We start from the raw sequence: 18,498 nt of genomic DNA, 5'->3' as shown, positions 1-18,498 counted from the left end.
GAATTGCGCTGTATTACGAACCAACAAGAACAAATAAATAAAATCAAACTTTTTTTCCAAAAAAACTTATATTAAAAAATATATATACAGGGTGTCCGGTGGTAAAGTGCAGTAACTTCGGGAGGTAATTCTACGTGATCGTAGGAGTAAAAAAGATAAATAACTTTTTCTGAAAATCCAACTTTTAGGTGTACTTTTAAGCTAATAACGAAAAATTTCTCCGACGTGCGTAGACGGCATTATTTTTTTCGTCGTTGCCAAATCTACATCCCGCGCCCCCCCGGTAACTAATACCCGCTACCCCCGGCACCCGAATTCAGTCGGTCAACTGGTAAACTGTCCTCCGCACCCCCTCCTGCACCCCCGCTATTAGTAAATCGTAATTCAGTAAACAAACGTCTGTGCTTTGAATGTAATGTGTCACCTAATTTGACGCGCGGAGTAAACAACTTTGAAAATTTAATTTATCTAGTGTTAAAAGTCTCATTTAAATAAAAACTTGTTAATTTAGTGTCTTTATCTAGTGTTTAAGTCTTACTAAAAAGTACATCTTTATTCGGTGCGTGTTGTCCTTAAACATCGAGTTTTATTTAGTTTAAGAGTAACCTAACTGTTAAAAATGTGTTTCTTTTGTGCGTAATTTTAATATTGAATTATTGTGACAATGCCTCGCTTTACCAACGAAGAACGGGCAGATATTAATTATTTTTATGGACTACATAGTGGAAATTCCGAAGTGGCGCGCCGGGAATATGCACGTCGTTTTCCGAATCGTAATGTGCCCAACGCTCGTGTTTTTGTTCAAACGCATGCACTTATTCGCGAACAAGGAATTGGCCGAAGACCCCGAAAGAACAATGCTATTAATTTACCAATAGCGGACGAAGACTTCATCATGGCTACAATTGTAAATGATCCTACATTGTCGCTTTGTAGAATTTCCGCAATGACTGGTGTCCCTAAGAGTTCTATCTGGGATCTCTTCAAGACGTACGGAATGCACCCGTTCCATTATCGGTGCGTGCAAGGCCTTCTGGAACGTGACCCCGTATCAAGGATTGCATATTGTCAGTGGCTACTTCGTAAGCAACTTAATAACCCGAACTTCATTGGGAACATCTTTTGGATGGACGAGGCCCAGTTCAACAGAACTGGTGTGATAAACCTGCATAACTTGCATGAATGGGCAGAAGAAAACCCGCGCTCCGTAAGGCAGTTGCACCATCAAGTTCAATTCTCCGTTAACGTTTGGGCTGGAATTATTAACAATCAAATTATAGGACCGCATGTGTTGCCACCTAGGCTTAATTCAATAAATTACCTGGATTTCTTGAAGAATGACCTTCCCGTTCTTTTGGAAGAAGTTGATTTAAATAGAAGACGTGAAATGTGGTTTCAACAGGATGGAGCTCCACCACATTTCGGACTTGCCGTTCTTCGCTACCTAGACGAACAATTCCCAGATCGTTGGATTGGACGAGGGAGTACTTCGCCATGGCCTGCGCGTTCTCCAGACTTGACTCCGTTAGATTTTTTCTTTTGGGGTGCGATGAAAGATAAAGTTTACGCCAAAGAAGTAAATAACGTCGAAGATCTCCGGTTACGTATTCACGAAGCCGCAGATGAAATACGCCACAATGTACGAATTATAAATAATATTACTGTACGTTTACATACTTGCCTACAAGCAGAAGGTGGACATTTTGAAAATATTTTTAATTAGTAAAAAGCGATGAAATTAGTTAAGTGTTCAATTAGTTATTAATTAATAAAAAGTGTAACGTGATTTTAGTGCAGTTCTCTTTTTGAATTTGGTAAAATATCAAAACATACGGCGAACTCTGTGTTGTTATTGTTTACAATTCACATGCGGTTTCCATGGATACGCGCCACTCACAAATATGCAACGTTGCCACGTTCACACTTGCGAATTTATCGGGTAAGTTTGCACCTACACTATGGCTTTTTAGCAGGTATGTCTTTTTGTATGAAAAAGAAAAAATTGGAATTTCGGAAAAAGTTATTTATCTTTTTTACTCCTACGATCATGTAGAATCCCCCCACGAAGTTACTGCACTTTACCCCCGGACACCCTGTATATATTATTATATATTTTACACATAACATAATATTATAACATTGAATCTAAGTACGAATCGTGGCTCCCTTATCAGGCACAAGAGCTCCTCTTTTCTGATAAGGTATACATGACCAATTATGAACCTTAATATTATATTTTGCAAAATATGTATGTATTAATGTAAACCATATGATCTATATTAAAATAATAAAAAAATAAAATAAAAATATATTACTATTATGTATCATCAATTTAGAATTGAGAAAATTATTTTTTAAAAATGTATTTTTTTGTAATATTATTATTTGCAATATGTTTCTGGCCTCTGCGTTTCCTCCTTCCACAACAAGGGTCTAAAGACCCAGGTTCACTCCCTCCATTCCTCAAACAGACCCTTCACAAATAGCATCCCCAAAGATGACAAAGGCCTTGAGGGAAATTATTTTCCTCGGGGAGTTATGTAAAAAAAATAATTAAAAAACTTTTTACATGTGTGTAAAATATATTTAATAAGACACTAAATTTTAACATAGTACCACACCAAAATAAAATGAACATTTATACATAATGCAAATAAAATCACAGAGTAATAATTTCAGTTCCATGACAAATCAGAATACTTTTGAAAGGTGATATAAAATCATTAAAAGTGGTTACATTTTTTTTGCCTTAAGAGGAAGCTACATGCCAAAAATGAGTATATTCTTGATATACCTTATATTTTAGGTAATAGGCATTAAAACCGCTTGACAAACGGAGTCTAGAAACGTACGATTTCAAGCACAAAACTTTATTTTGTAAATAATTTTTAAGAAAGCAAAAAAGTTAATCAAGTGAAACTGTCACAGATAATCTTAGCTATTGTTTCCTTTGCGAGTTCATACATTTCTATTGAATTTTTTTTTTTTTTAATAGTTTACATTTATATTTTTTATTGAGTAATTTATTTTTTTATTTGTATTCTACTCAAGCGAAAAGATAGAAAAACCTTCAATTTATCTAAAGCATATTTTTTGGTATTCATAATGTACACCAATTCGTTATAAAGATTAATCAAAATAGTTATTTAGCATTAAACTTCGCCTTAACCACTTTCAACCTAACCTAATTGACCAATTTTTTTCCATTAATTTTCATGACTTTATATCACTTTTCAAAAATGTTCCGATTTGCCACTGTTCTGGTACCATAATTTCACATGAAAAATCTTAGATCTAACAAGGAACAAATTTGATAAATGGAATGATTGTAAGTGATCACACACAAGAATACAAATGAATTAAAATACAATATAAATAATATGCTGCAATTCTTCCCTTAATTTATTCATTCAGTTAATTTCTATTCCCGACCTTTTCATGCCTAGTCAAGCCAATATTTATGTAGTCTTACAAAATGAATATTTAATTTACTTGCGGATTTAATTCTACATAATATGAATATAGATTTTGAAATCAATGAGCAAACTATACACAGTGAAACTCTCTTAAGAAGTTTTGGAAGAATGAATTTAAAATATTTTATTCTTTCCAGCTACAACAACATCTTTTCTTCTTTTGAATTTTTTCGATCACAGCAAACACAAAAATCTGGAGCTGCCAACTGCATCTGCTTCAACAATGTTGAATTTTATGACTGTTGAAAAAAGGTTCATTTTAGGTTTCTATGTTGTGATGCTAGTTTCGGTCTGTAATGGTTTTACTGCCGAATTTCTGAAACCTCTTAAATGGGAAGCAGACAATTATAGCAAAGTGATAAAGTTTATGACTTTCGGAAAAAAGGGACATTTTCAGGTATATTTCGCTACTAGTTTTCAGTTGTGGTGGATTCACCGCAGAACTTTAAAACTTCTTATGAGGAAAAAAAATCGATTTTTGCTGTTTTTGTATGGAATTTCAAGGGACCGAAAAACAAAGCTTCTTAGCAATGAAAATTTCTTAAGTGTGAAAACTTCCTAAGCGTGAAAACTTCCTAAGTGTAAAAAACCTCATAAGTGTGAAAACTTCCTAAGCGTGAAAACTTCTTAAGTGTGAAAATTTCTAAGTGTTAAAACTTCTTAAGTGTGAAAACTTCTTAAGTGTTAAAACTTCCTATGTGTGAAAACCTCATAAGCGTGAAAACTTCTAAAGCGTGAAAACTTCCTAAGTGTGAAAATCTCTTAACCGTGAAATATTCTTATGTGGGAAGTTCTTAAGCGAGTTTCACTGCAGTGGCTTGTGAATTATTTTTTCTTTTGTTATTTTTGCAGAATTGAACACCTAACCTCAACAAGTTCCTGTTTATTGCCGCTTTCCTTACAGACTAAACTTTAATCAATTAATCCATAAATATATGTATTCATAACAGAACATTTAATTTAAAACTATTTATTATTGACTTATTCAACATAAAACTAAAGTTAGTGGAATTAAATATGATATGAAAGAAATAAAATTTTGTGTCGTGGCTTTAAAAATAAACTTAAATACTGCATAATTAAGTACTGTAGAATCGAAATATGGTGTCACACTTTGAATAACTTCACTCAACAGTCAGTTGTGAGCCATTCGGACATACACATTCATGATGACGAATAGGGACGAATGTTGGCTTCAAATCGTGGTGCTTGAATAATCAAGTAGGATTCGGTAGTTCAATCTGAGTATGCACGAGGGAAAGTAAATTCCACGATCAGTAGTTAATCAGTGGTAATTGGAAGCTATGGTGGCGACCGTGTTGTCGGCGCACATGGAGTGGAACTGCAGGGTCTCGTCCAGCTCAGTCGACAGTCGGGCGGCGGTGACATCCAGGTCCACATCGTAGGTCACCATCACCTCTTTCTGTTGGAGCTCGTCCAGGAGCTTCTTGAGGGTGTCCTGGTGAACAAAGTGCACAGAATCAGCAAACACGGGAAGGTTAGGGATTTCATAAGCAGCAGGCTTTCAACTACTGGCGCTTTTATAATTCCCACTGCTACTGCACGGCAGCGGCACAAATAAAACATAAAAGTACATTCGTTATCACAATAATACTGCAGCTCTTTCGTACTCCCTAAATAATGTTAATAGAGTAGAACCCCGTTAATTCGAACCCCGATAATTCGAAAAAACGCGTAATTCAAAATTTTCGCCAAAAAAAATTCCTCAGAAAAATTTTTTCATACAAAAATTGTTTTAATTCGAAATTCGTTAATTCGTAATTCGAAATTTATTTTTGTCCGCGCACGAATATTTGTTGGTGTAATTCGAAAAAATTTGATTTTTGCGAAAATAAATCATAATATTTCGTAAATCTGAATCTAAAAGTCAGCCGTGGCGGAAAAACGCCGAAAAATGTATTTTTACGTGATTATACATCGTCCTAATTAGTATTTTTATTTTGTAAATCTGAATCGATTTACACTGGAATGTCGTACTTTTTCAAATTTATTTCGAATATCTGAGTTTGGAGTGCCGAGAAAATACGTTTTACGCGGAAATATGTCGTAGTTTTACGAGTTTACACCAAATATCTGAATTTAAAGGGTCAGCCGCGACGAAACTCGGCTGCGATATTTCGATTTACGCGTAAATGTATCGTATATTTACGAATTTATTTCGAATATTTGAATTAAATGGCCCGCTGCGACGGAAATCGGCCGCGAAATCTCGATTTACGCGTAAATATATCGTATTTTTACGAATTTATTTTGAATATCTGAATTTTAAAGGGCCCGTCGCGACGGAAATCGGACGCGAAATTTCAATTTACGGGGAAATATATCGTATTTTTACTAAATTTACTTCGAATATCCGAGTTAAAAAATACGGCGCGAAGGTAATCGGCCGAAAAATTTCGATTCACGACGAATTATGACATATTTTTACGAATTTACTTCAAATATCTGAACTTAAAAGGCCGGCCGCGACGAAAAACTGACGATAAAATTCGATTTACGCGGAAATATCTCTTATTTTTACGAATTTACATCAAATATCTGAATTTAAAGGTTGGCCGCGGCAGAAATCGGCCGCGCATTCTCGATTTACACGGAAATATATCGTATTTTTTGGAATTTATTTCGAATATCTGAATTTAAAGAGCCGGCCGCGACGGAATACGGCCGCGAATTCTAGTTTTACGCGGAAATATATTGTATTTTTACGAATTTAAATTCATATATTTGAAATAAAGGGCCGGCCGCGACGGAAATTACCGCAAAATCTCTCTAGTATTTTTACGAATATCTCAATTTAAAGGGTAGGCCGCGACCGAAATCGGCAGCAAATCTCGATTTACGCGTAAATATATAGCATTTTTACGAATTTATTGCGAATATCTGAATTTAAAGGGCCCGCCGCTACAGTAATCGGCCGCGAAAATAAAGAAATAATTGGTATTAATACGAATTTACAACTAAAATACCACCCGGATTTGAAGAGGCGGCCGAGAAAAACGATTTACGGCATATTTTTTTTTCATAAAATTTCGAATTACGTGGGAATTCGTTAATTCGAAATTTGATTTTCGATGTCCCGTGGATTTCTAATTAACGAGGTTCTACTGTACAATGAAACCCGCTTCAGAAGATTTCATGTTTAAAAAGTTTGAAGACAGAATGTGAAAAATGGCCCAATTTATCCCACATATATATGTTTGTTTTTCCCCCGCCCAAGCAGTTTCTTTGTTCCGGTCCCTTGGAAAACTTCTTAAGAAATAATAGTGTGTGAGAAAGAGCTGTTGAAAATGAAACAAAGGATGTACATGTGTCTGCTTCCCCCAAAGGAAAAATGTAATCATTGTGATACATCTCCCTCACACGTATTAAAGAAATGAAACGCTTATTGGGTAGTACATTATATTTATGTTGTTTAGGATGGTGAAGTTAGCTGGGGGGACCTATATCTACCCCACTGCATTATGGTGGCAAGGGAAGATGGTTAAAACACTTTGGTACCGCAAAGAAAAACAGCAAAATCCAAAAGTTAACAGTGTGGCACAATTTTCGGAGAAATGATTTTCTGTAAATCCGTCATTCTATTCAAATTTTTTTTTTTTTTCCTTTTTGTTATACCGTAATTGTTGATGCACACCATAGACATATGAATATTAGTAGACCTGCCCTAAGTGATTAAAAGCGTATTATCCCCACTCCCCATACCGGTTCCATTGGAACCGGCTGTGCTGGCGTATGGCCCCAAGTGAAATTTGAAAACGTGACGTCATCATTCTTGTGCGAACTATGGTCGAGGCATCATCGGTTCATTTTACGAAATAACACGGCAAAATGTTGACTTGTACTATGAAAACTTGTAAAAATAGATGTGAAAAAGAGAATAAACCCAATTGTCGTATTACATTCCATATATAAGCATTATTTTACTTTATTTTAAGCATATTCACATCGTATAATATAGATCAGTTTTAGAAACATATTATACTATCACATCGAGAAAGGTCTGGACGCGAAACACAAAGCTGGTTGGTTGCTGGGAAGTAAATTATGAACATTTATAAAAGTGTCTTAACTAAATACTTAAACGAAATATTCGACTCTGAAAATACAACCGAATTTTTTTGCCGAATTTGGACTTCGCAAATTTGTTCATAACGTGGCGAGTAATTTGCGCTCCCATGTAAAAATGTCTATTCATTCAATAGCAGATTTTACTTTTAAGAAGTAAATGGTGATATTATAATGCGAGATGCCTATTTACTGTCAGATTGATTTATTGACGAATCACAGTCAGCCTTACGCCCTTCGTTCTTCAACAGTTGATTTTACCCCTCGCCATTATCTTCTCTCTATTAATTCCTATGTCTGTGATGCACACAAATAAATTCTATAGCGATTTCGTTCACTTATGATAAAGTAAAAATGCTATTGACTTGCCTACCAATGGACAATGGACAATATCAGTGGAAACATAACACGTCAATCGGTTGAATTGTTGGCAGATGAATCATCCAAATGCAGTAAAGATCGATGATTAATTTCATTCATTCATTTAAGATATTCCAGTTAATCCATTGGGCGCATTTTGCACTCATGTTCTAAAATTATAGAACCTACTATTATAGAACTTCTTTCTTCTTCTGGTCCTAGTAAAATTAGATTGCTAAAATTAATGCTAGATGTAAGTTTCTATATATGTAAATATATGTCATTAAGATAGTAGTTATAGGCCTCAGTCGTAGTCACTAGATATGTCTTAGATGTAAGTCACTAGTTTTAAGTCAGTAGTTCTAGTATCAATTATTTAATAAATATATTTGTACAGCGCCCTTACGGTGATTTTTCACAAAAACGGCGCTACATAAACTATCCAAATATTATTATTATTATTATTACTCACAACAGATTCTTTGAAGTTGTTGATATTTCCAACGGAGGGGTCTTCATTGGGGAAGTGGGCGCAGAGGCTGTTCAGCTTGCCCTGGCTCTCCTCATTCCAGGCGTCCTTGGTCTTCTTATCTTTGAAGTTCTCCCAACATATTCTAGGATCAACCAAACACAAGTTATTATTTAATAAAAAAATTATTTTTTTTGAAATCTTTATTGTGATTTAAATATGAGTTAGATATGCTAGCGTTTAAAGAGGTTAAGGTTAAACGCAACGCTCGTTGTATTCTACGTGTTCACAGATGGCGTTAATTAATTAATTTTGTTTAAATACGCTTTTGCAAGGTATTGCTTTACAGTATTAAGACAAATCATTTGTTTGCGCCCGTATATACGCAATATGAATATGAATCAATAGTTTTGTTCGTTTAAAGACTTAATTCTTTCGAGAAAGGCACACAAATACAATATTTTACCGATGATCATAGACATATAAATGAATCCTATAATTTCTATACCCGCTATATCCGATTTTTTGACAAAATGATCTGAGTATGACATCTTGTTCACATTTTTGCGAGCAACAAAAGGAGCCTAAAATTGAGTTTCAAAACCCTCCTTTTCGGGACCAAAAACCATGTTTAAACTGCGAGTGAGAAACCAAATCCGCTATATCATACAGAAAGTTACTATCAAAACCCGCTATATCGGATTCAACGAATCACAAGCAGTTATTTTGCCAAAATACAATATGACCGCCGCTCTGACGCCACGCTCGTGTTACAAAATGATCTACGCGTGAGTTTCTAAACCCGCCATGTCGGCTCAGTTGACTATCAAAATCACGAAGTGAGTATCAAAATCCGCTATATCCATTTTATTTATCGAAATAACTTAATTATTGCTTGACATATATAGAAAAATAAATGCTTTTCGAAATTTTATTACTCCAATTCATTATATAAAAAATTGTAATGCATTTACTTATGTACGCTAGAGATAAACATATAAACATAAGAACATATAAACGCCAAAAAAACTAAAATTATGCACATCAGATCTCCACACGCCAGATGTAATGTAATTCCTTCATTATATACACACACATTTGACTGCATACATAAAAATGTTGCACAGCCCTGTTCATGTGAAACCATTGATTTTGTCAAAAGTTATGTATATTTGGGTGTTACTATTGACTGCTACATGAAATGGGATGTACAAATTGCTAATGTTTGTAAACGTCTACGAGCTATTGTGGGTAGGATTTATAAAATAAAATATTTCGTGCCTATGAGTACTTTAAAGTTAATCTACTTATCTCTGGCTGAATCCACTATACGTTATGGAATTACTTCTTGGGGACATTCTTGTAAAACTAATATAAGCTATATACAAACATTACAAAACTCCATTATAAAATTGTTAATCCATAAATATGACAATCAACACAGAAGTAACATTAAATTAATATACAAGTCTCTGAATATTTTACCTGTCAGAGGATTATTGTTTTATAATATTGTAAGTCAACATGTTATATTGTCTGATTCATTGTATAGGGAAAGAGTTTGCCATAAACATAACACAAGATTCACTCAAAATGAAGGACTGGTAGTTCCGAAATGTACTAATAAATATGGTGAAAGAACTTTAAACTATATAGTACCCAAAATGTTTAACTTATTACCAATGACAATTAAAAATAATAACATGTATACTGCTAATGTTAAATATAATCTAAGGAAATGGTTATTGGATAATAATGATCTATACTGATGCCCCTGAAATGGAATTCATATTCTTAGAAAATGGAAAAACAATTATTTTATAATACCTGACTACCTAACTCTATTTATGAAACTATTGATGTACTTGTTGATAATACTAATTTGTTCATACATTTATTTTTACTTGCTTATTATATAAGGCTTTTATGCTGCTATTTAAACTTTTCTGCAATGTAACCAATTTATGTAATTATGTACCGTTCAAATTGTATCTTATGAATGTATAAATGTTGTCTCTATGTCCCTGCTGACAAACTACATAAGTAGTTTAGCGGGTTTAAATGTGAATAAATTAAAAAAAAAAAAAAAAAAAAAAAAAAAAATATGTGACAGTTTTTTGCGGTTTTCTCCAAATCAATGAAAGTTGATATAGCGGGTATAGAAATTACACGACTCAAATATTAGTAGACCTGCCCTAAGTGATTAAAAGCGTATTATCCCCACTCCCCATACCGGTTCCATTGAGCCGGCTGGGCTCGCATATGGCCTCAAGTGAAATTTGAAAACGTGACGTCATCATTCTTGTGCGAACTATGGTCGAGGCATCATCGGTTCATTTTACGAAATAACACGGCAAAATGTTGACTTGTACTATGAAAACTTGTAAAAATAGATGTGAAAAAGAGAATAAACCCAATTGTCGTATTACATTCCATATATAAGCATTATTTTACTTTATTTTAAGCATATTCACATCGTATAATATGAATCAGTTGTTACTATCACATCGAGAAACGTCTGGACGCGAAACACAAAGCTGGTGGGTTGCTGGGAAGTAAATTATGAACATTTATAAAAGTGTCTTAACTAAATACTCTGAAACTAACTACGACTCTGCAAACAGAAGAAATTTACTTTGCCGAATTTGGACTTCGCAAATTAGTTCATAACGTGGCGAGTAATTTGCGCTCCCATGTAAAAATGTCTATTCATTCAAAGGCAGATTTTACTTTTAAGAACTAAATGGTGATATTATAATGCGAGATGCCTATTTACTGTCAGATTGATTTATTGACGAATCACAGTCAGCTTAACCCCCTTCGTTCTTCAACAGTTGATTTTACCCCTCGCCATTATCTTCTCGTCTATTAATTCCTATGTCTGTGCCGATGATTCAATCCAATATTGTATTTGTATGCCTTTCTCGATAGAATTGAGTTTTTATATGGACAAAACTATTTATTCATATTCATATTGCGTATGAGGGCGCAAACAAATAATTTGTCTTAATACTGTAAAGCAATACCTTGCAAAAGCGTATTTAAACAAAATTAATTAATTAACGCCATCTGTGAACACGTAGAATACAACGAGCGTTGCGTTTAACCTTAAGGGTATTCTTGGACGTGTATCCTCTATCAGAAAAGAGGAGCTCTTGAGCCTGATGAGGGAGCCACCATTCATTAATAAAGATTTACAATATTCTAAGCTCTTTTTTTAACCAGAAAACTTTGAGCTGTGCAAGTTGCAATCGCAAGGGACGCCGCTTTCCACAGGGCCCCTGGTTTAAGGGATTCAATTTTTTGCATGATTTTTTTTCCAAAATTTTCAGGTGTTTTCAGTTAAGTGGGGCGCTGCCCTACAATGCCGAAAAAATCTTCATAAAAAATGCAGCTCAACAAATATGTCTAGTAGAAAAACACCACTACAAATCACGCATAATATCATTAACAATGTATAAACTGTTACAACCTTGTATTCATTTGATGCCCAGACTGCTAAAACAAAAGGTCATAGTTAGTTACATAACTGCATTGTGTTGATATTGTTAATTCTATCTAAAACTTCATCATTGAGAGAGGGTTGGGGTGTTGACTAATACATACCTCTTAATCCTGAGCCTCGTAGATTCGTCCCCATGCAGGAAGGTGAGTCCGGCCAGCGTCTCAGTGTCCCCAGGGCGGCCCCTCGCCAGCAGCAGGGCACGGCGGGGTACGCGCACCACGCAGCGCTGCAGGGCACCCGCGCCCACCACCTCGCGTCGCGGGATCACCTCCACCTCGCCCGCCAGGTTCCTGTACTTCCCTGAATTAACAAATAATACACAAACACAATAATTAACCTTTTCTCCACAGACAGAGAGAATGGTACACCTAACAATCCTGTCTTCTGTAGCTTCGTCTAGATACCGAGAGGCTCGCACATGAGCTATTCCAAAGTAGCAAGTAACTTAAAACATAATTATTTATTTACTGGTTGAGAATAGCTCTCGTGTGTTGTGTTGACTATCTGGACAAAGCTATTTACACATAAATATAATGCTCCAATGTGATTTTGGATCTTGACATCAAGTACCCAATTCACTAGATTGTCTCGCGTTTTCCTAGGGTATCCTCGACTTCTTCCATCAACTTACATGTATTATACGCTTCTGACACTTCTTCATCCTTCCACTATACATGTACAAATCATTAGATCGAAATATTCACTGAACAAATTTAAAAGAGGGATAGTCTTTCATTGATTTGGGAGAAAGCAGGGCCAGTCCTGTGCAGGCGCTGACTTGCCAAGGAGCTAAGGAGCCAAGGCTGATAATACCTAACACAGTGCCCTTGGGGTTTTTATTAGCGCCAGGCGCCATTTGGCTTAGGGTCGGCCCTGGGCGAAAGTTATTTTATTACCCATCCCATGTAAAAATTATTTAAGCACGAAAACATAATAATGTCGGTGTAGGTCCGATACCGCAGAAATTCTGTTTGTAAAAATGTTTAGGAGGGAAAAAAACTAGCGACGGACATATTCTCTCTTGCATGCTTATTTACTGGGGATGGTTCATTCGCGGTATCGACTTAAACCGAATACAAGCAGCTATTGGTCAATTTCAAAATATGAAACCACCAATCAAGGCGGCTTGTGCTTTTCAACTTAAAGCACTGTTAAAAATTATTGGTATTGAACTTACGTAGACAATAAACTGGAATGGGCTAAGCAAGTATTACTGTGGGTATGTATTATATTTACGCCGCAGTGGGCTTTTACATGAAGTATTTATAAATTTAAGTAATACAGTTGTGTCAACTAGGTATTTGTTGAACATTGTAACAATGGTAAAAAAGTACATGGTATTGATTTATAAAACAAATAAAGTTACAAAATGTTTATGTTAAGTACATTTGAAATAATGTAGACAACTCACTTCTTTAAAATGAGAAATAAGATTAACTAATAAGATTATGAGAAATAAGATTTTGAGAAATAAGATTATGATAAATAACATTTTGAGAAATAAGATTAACTAATAAGTTTTTGAGTAATAAGGTTAACTAATAAGATTATGAGAAATAAGATTGACTAATAAGATTAACTAGGAAATAAAGTAATACAAGATCATTATTGATAATTTATTTTCTGTGGCCTCAGTCTGTGCAGATAGAGAAACAATAGCGCGTGTTGCTTTTACGTCCAACAAATTGAGTTGTTTTAAAAAAATTGCATGTTTTTACCTGTAACAAAACCTGTAAAAACACATGCGTATTCAAATGCAAAGTTGTGTCAAAATTTCAAAGCAATCTGTGAAGAAGTTATCGATCGACGAAGAAAAGGAGATTTAAGATTTTTATTTATATAGATTTATGAAATTATTATTTAGAAATGCTTACACTTTAGGTCCAAATTGATGAGTACAAAAGCTGGAGCGGCCCCCTTGTTCCAGATACTGAAGTGGATGTCTTTGAACTCCCCTGGCTCGTTTAGGGAGCCCAGAGGGAGCCCCTGGGCACCCCCGTGCTTGAACACCCCATCACGGAAGACCAGGGCAGAGCGCCCACCCATACCATGGAGCAACACCTATGGAAATTATAGAATTCCGTTAGTGAATCAATGTTAAATTTGTTTTTTAAGATTGTGCGTTCTGCTGGCTTTCGTTCGTTCATAATGAATAAATTCATTTTGAAATGAATTGAGGTTAAGTTGTGACAGCACAAGAGTCTAAACAGCTCCCAACTGTCTGGAGCCAGTGAGATTATGGCATCCCAATAATTGGGGTATGTTACGAGGCTGAAGTAATGAGGAGGGGAAGGAGATGGGGAAGAGTGGGGGAATACCCGGCTATTCAGATCTGATCACCAAATACAGCTAAAGCCATTTCAAGCAACTGTTCAATTCTGAATGGTGGTCTTACACCAGGGCGATACTAAAAGTATCTTGCAATCTAAATTTTAAATTCATCAAATAAAATTTACTTGCGCACGCCGGGATTCGAACCCGCGACCTTCAGATTGCTAGCCGTGAGACTTACCCCTCGACCACGGAGGCCATAATAGCAATCGATTGAATATTATAATTTGTAAGTACAAACTGACTTTAATCGATCAATATTTGCGTGGATCACACGAAAATGCTACAAAAATTTGCAATACATAATTTTAAACATGCCCAGTTCATCGGAATGCAAATTATACAAATGTTACTTCTATCACCAGCACATACAGTTTATTATTGCGTGAATACCAAAAAATTTCACTACAATATTCCAAATTGTAAACAATTTTAATAGACCCTCCGGTAAAAATTGACAATGTTCCTATCCCGGCTGGGACCAAAATTTCTCTTACCACCCTCCCAACGTATATCCGATATCTAAACGTTATCTCTTTAATCGTTTTGTTAAATTAATATAATAATTATTTAATTGATTGAGCGTAGCAAAGTCCTGTTTTAACTCTACCGTTTTCGGTTCAAGACAGTAGCCGTTAATGGTTCAGTAAGGATCAAATGTGAAATCGTCGTATCGCTTTGGACTTTCTTGTTTGCTTCTTTTTTTTTTTTTTCAATATTTAAATATTATGGTACCTACCTGCCTGAAGAAAGTTTGAAAAAAGAATTTTCATCACTTTGAATAAATTGTATAATTCCTTATTTGAAAAAACAAAATACTTGTTTTATAATTAAGTAGGTTGATAAGCATTTAAGTACCTACTTACAAATCTTAAGATTTCACAGAAAATTTAGGTTTTGCTGTATTAAATAAGAGGAAAGTGGAATCATACTTTTTTTGGGCGCAATGTCTACTGTTCACAGAACTACTAGTAAACCATCTTCTGATTAAGGGTGACACATTCGTCACACATTCCACAGATGTTTGCACTATAAATTGTTAAACATCTATGTATTGGACGGGTGAATATAAAATAATATACATACCTTGTGCAGCAGTCTGGCCCCCTCCCTCTCCTTGGTCCGGTGAGTGATCCTCAGGGCCCCCGCGTGGCCCCCGGGACGGGCGGGGCGGAACTGTACGTGGATGCTCCGGCACTCCTGGGGCTGCAGCGAGAACATCAGAGAGTTCTCTACACCGTTTTCCCCGGAGAACTGCACATCAAATACATAATATCATCATTTATGTAATTGCACACCTTTTGAAGCTTCTTATAAAGGATACCGTATTATTAAAATAATATATATGTATACAGTTTATTAATATGAATACTGCATCAACTGCTCACAACTGTATGGAGTTAGTGGGACTGTGAGGCTGGAGGGAGATGGGAGGAAGAGATATGGAAGAGAATTTTTAGTAAGTACCTGGCTATTCAGATTTGGTCACTAAGCATGGCTAAAGCCATTTTAAGCAACCTTTCGATTCTGAATGGTGGTTTTTTATCAGGGCAATACTAATAGTATCTAACACAGGCTGTTAAGGGATGTACATGACTTACTTTAACCAGTGATTCCTGATATTATTTGGAGTTAAAGAATGTAAATGAAATTTTGGCCTTCGGTGACAATAGTGGTGTGGAAGAAATTTATGGTTTACTGGTTAAAGTAATTCAAATATGTATGTCCCTTAACACCCTGAACATATAATTTTTGTATTGTATACTGTGAGTTTATTTAAAAACAGGGTGCTTCAGGAAAAAGTAATGTGGAAAATATATTTATGTAACTTTCTAAGAAGTATGGATAAAAATATCTAAATGTATGAAACCTTGAATCCCTCTCCTGTGATAGTAGCTATGACTCTCAATTTCCGATTGACAGATTGATTCTTAAAAGTCACATCTTGAACATTGGCATCACCTACTTTCAAAGATCCCCACGATAGTTCTTTCTTTGAAGATTTCACGGAAAATTCCTGAAAAAGATAAAGGTTAGAATAAAACATGCACGTGTATAAATAATTGTATAAACAATGTGGTTTTTGCCATTTTAATTTATTAAGCCCCCTACGTGTACAGGACCACTTGGCGTGTATTGACCACATTGGAAATTGGAAGAAGGGGCGAAGAACCTAAGGAGCTTGTGCCACTTCGTTCACCGGTTGAGACTTTTTGGGTGTGAACTAATTTAACCCGTGGACTGCTGATGGGTCTCCGGAGAACATTGGAGCATTCTAGTATTATCCTTATTAGAAAAATTTGCAATGCGATTTTGATCTTAACCTGTGGTGTCCCAGGAAATTCCAAGCTCAATTTCCAAAGGCTCAAATTCCAAAATCAAACGTCAAGTGTCCACTTAAATTTTTTTTGTGTCGCATTTTATAAGTATATGATAACAATTCTTCCAGATTTCTGTAGTTTATACAACTGTTGTTACTAATAATATTATTTTGTACAATAAACCTGTAAATAAATAATGCTAAAAATATAATTATTCATTATGACGTAAAAATTTTGACATTTCTTACGAAGTTAATTTTCATCACTTTTCTTGGGTGAAATATTATAAAAATTACATCAAAATAATGTAGATAAAACTATCTTTCTGATGATACCTCAAATCTATTATTTCCACAATCAATTTATATCAAAAATAATGAAAGAAGACGCTTTGACACTAAAAACGCGGCAAATATTTTGTTGGCATTCCACAGAAAAATTCTTTGTAAAAAATCTGAAAAGCTAGAAGTCATTCCGGTATTTGCTGCGTAAAGAACGAGAATAGCCCAAGCGATTGGGACCTTGTTCTTCATACAAATTCCTTATACATAACGGTCAAAATCACACATAAATTTTTTTTTTTTTTTTAAATTCGTAGATAATGTGCCGCACTCACATATGCGGTCCCGGGATATGACGGGTTAATGCTTTGAAAAATGTATGAAAAACCAAATCAATTTCGCTTGGGCTAATAAAACTTTAGATTCCACTTACGAATGGCAATTAGATTTTATGAATGGCGCTTGGCTTAAAAATAATTTTTCTGTTTTATATTCCGGACTTCAACAGATTAAACTATATTAGTAATTTTTAATCGATGTTTGACACAAATCCATGATGCTATTATACCGTGATGCAATACGAGAATTTGATTAGCGATGAGATGGATCAACCATTCTCGAGAATGACAATAATTCAAATGAAATAGTGGCAATAGAGTGAAAGCCACAAAGTATATTTTGTCATCTATCTTGATTATCAGTAGGCTCTTGCGAGGGAAAGGAGTAGTTGAAAGATGTCAATATTGAGGAAGCAAGGAATAAGAAACAGTAATCTTATAAAGCTGTCTCAATATTAAACAGTTGGTATACCTGTGAATGGGAGACGGCACTGTCCATGCTGTAGGTGGACTGCTGAGAACCGCTCCTGGAACCAGGAACTCCAACAACGTGCATCACTTCAGTGGAAAACGGGTTGTCAAAAACCAGCGACCTTTAAACACACACCTTGCATTATAATACAGGCAATTCTACTTTCAAACTGTCTTTTTTTAAACGGTTTTGTAATTACACAGTCCATAAAGAGTATTCTCTTTACTTAGAATTGTGATAAGAATAAAGATATAGAATTTCAAGTTATGAAAGTGTTAACTAGTAAAAACAGACGGGTTCATTGTCAGTGAATAAATTTATCTACAAAATTTAAAAACTTATGTCCTGTTTTATTTAAATAAAGCGTTCATGCGGGCGAAAACAAGGGTCCCGTCGGAGAAAATGGATTTTGTTTTAAACAGCTATACCTTTAAAAATAATACATGATATGAATGAAATTTTTTACATTGTTACCGCACCTATAAAGTTACTGTCCGAAATTAAAGCCTACTTTTGTAATAGGACTCCATAAACTGATGTTACAGTCAGTGGTGGACCATTTAGTGATGAATTTTATTAAAAGGCTTTTTTTGTAAATACTCCATCGCTCGAGTGTTATTAATTGTTGGCTATATTATATTTCTCCAAAAAGTGTTACGTAATAATATTATGTGCAGGTTTGAATCATTATTCCGCTTCACTTATTGCACAGATTCTCTGCTATTACTAATGCAATTTTTGGAAGCTTTTAGATAGGCATACTAAAAAAAAAGTTTTTTTTTGTATGGAACTGAACTGCCCCAGCAATTATATTTTGTATTTATTAATGTAGAATTTATAATTTATAATCATAATTTAA

General features: G+C 34.9%; 1 protein-coding gene across 1 annotated transcript in view; it reads right to left on the bottom strand.

The window, feature by feature from the left end:
* Positions 1-2,659: 2,659 nt before the first annotated feature.
* The window catches only part of LOC149419037 (uncharacterized), a 32,624-nt gene continuing 16,785 nt past the window's right edge, over positions 2,660-18,498 (bottom strand). The window contains exons 15-21 of the mRNA XM_089637657.1: positions 17,640-17,760; positions 16,098-16,244; positions 15,314-15,481; positions 13,771-13,957; positions 11,998-12,196; positions 8,395-8,536; positions 2,660-4,935 (exon numbers count right to left, since the gene is read on the bottom strand). Coding sequence (XP_089493783.1) covers positions 4,762-4,935; positions 8,395-8,536; positions 11,998-12,196; positions 13,771-13,957; positions 15,314-15,481; positions 16,098-16,244; positions 17,640-17,760 — 1,138 coding nt within the window. The 3' untranslated portion in view covers positions 2,660-4,761. The remainder of the gene's footprint in view (positions 4,936-8,394; positions 8,537-11,997; positions 12,197-13,770; positions 13,958-15,313; positions 15,482-16,097; positions 16,245-17,639; positions 17,761-18,498) is intronic.

This window comes from Hesperophylax consimilis, chromosome 12 (assembly GCF_061612785.1).
Source record: "Hesperophylax consimilis isolate HC1 chromosome 12, BYU_Hcon_1.0, whole genome shotgun sequence".
NCBI classification, from domain to species: domain Eukaryota; kingdom Metazoa; phylum Arthropoda; class Insecta; order Trichoptera; family Limnephilidae; genus Hesperophylax; species Hesperophylax consimilis.
Note: the sequence above shows the minus strand (reverse complement) of the source record. Positions and strands in the feature narration are given on the sequence as shown.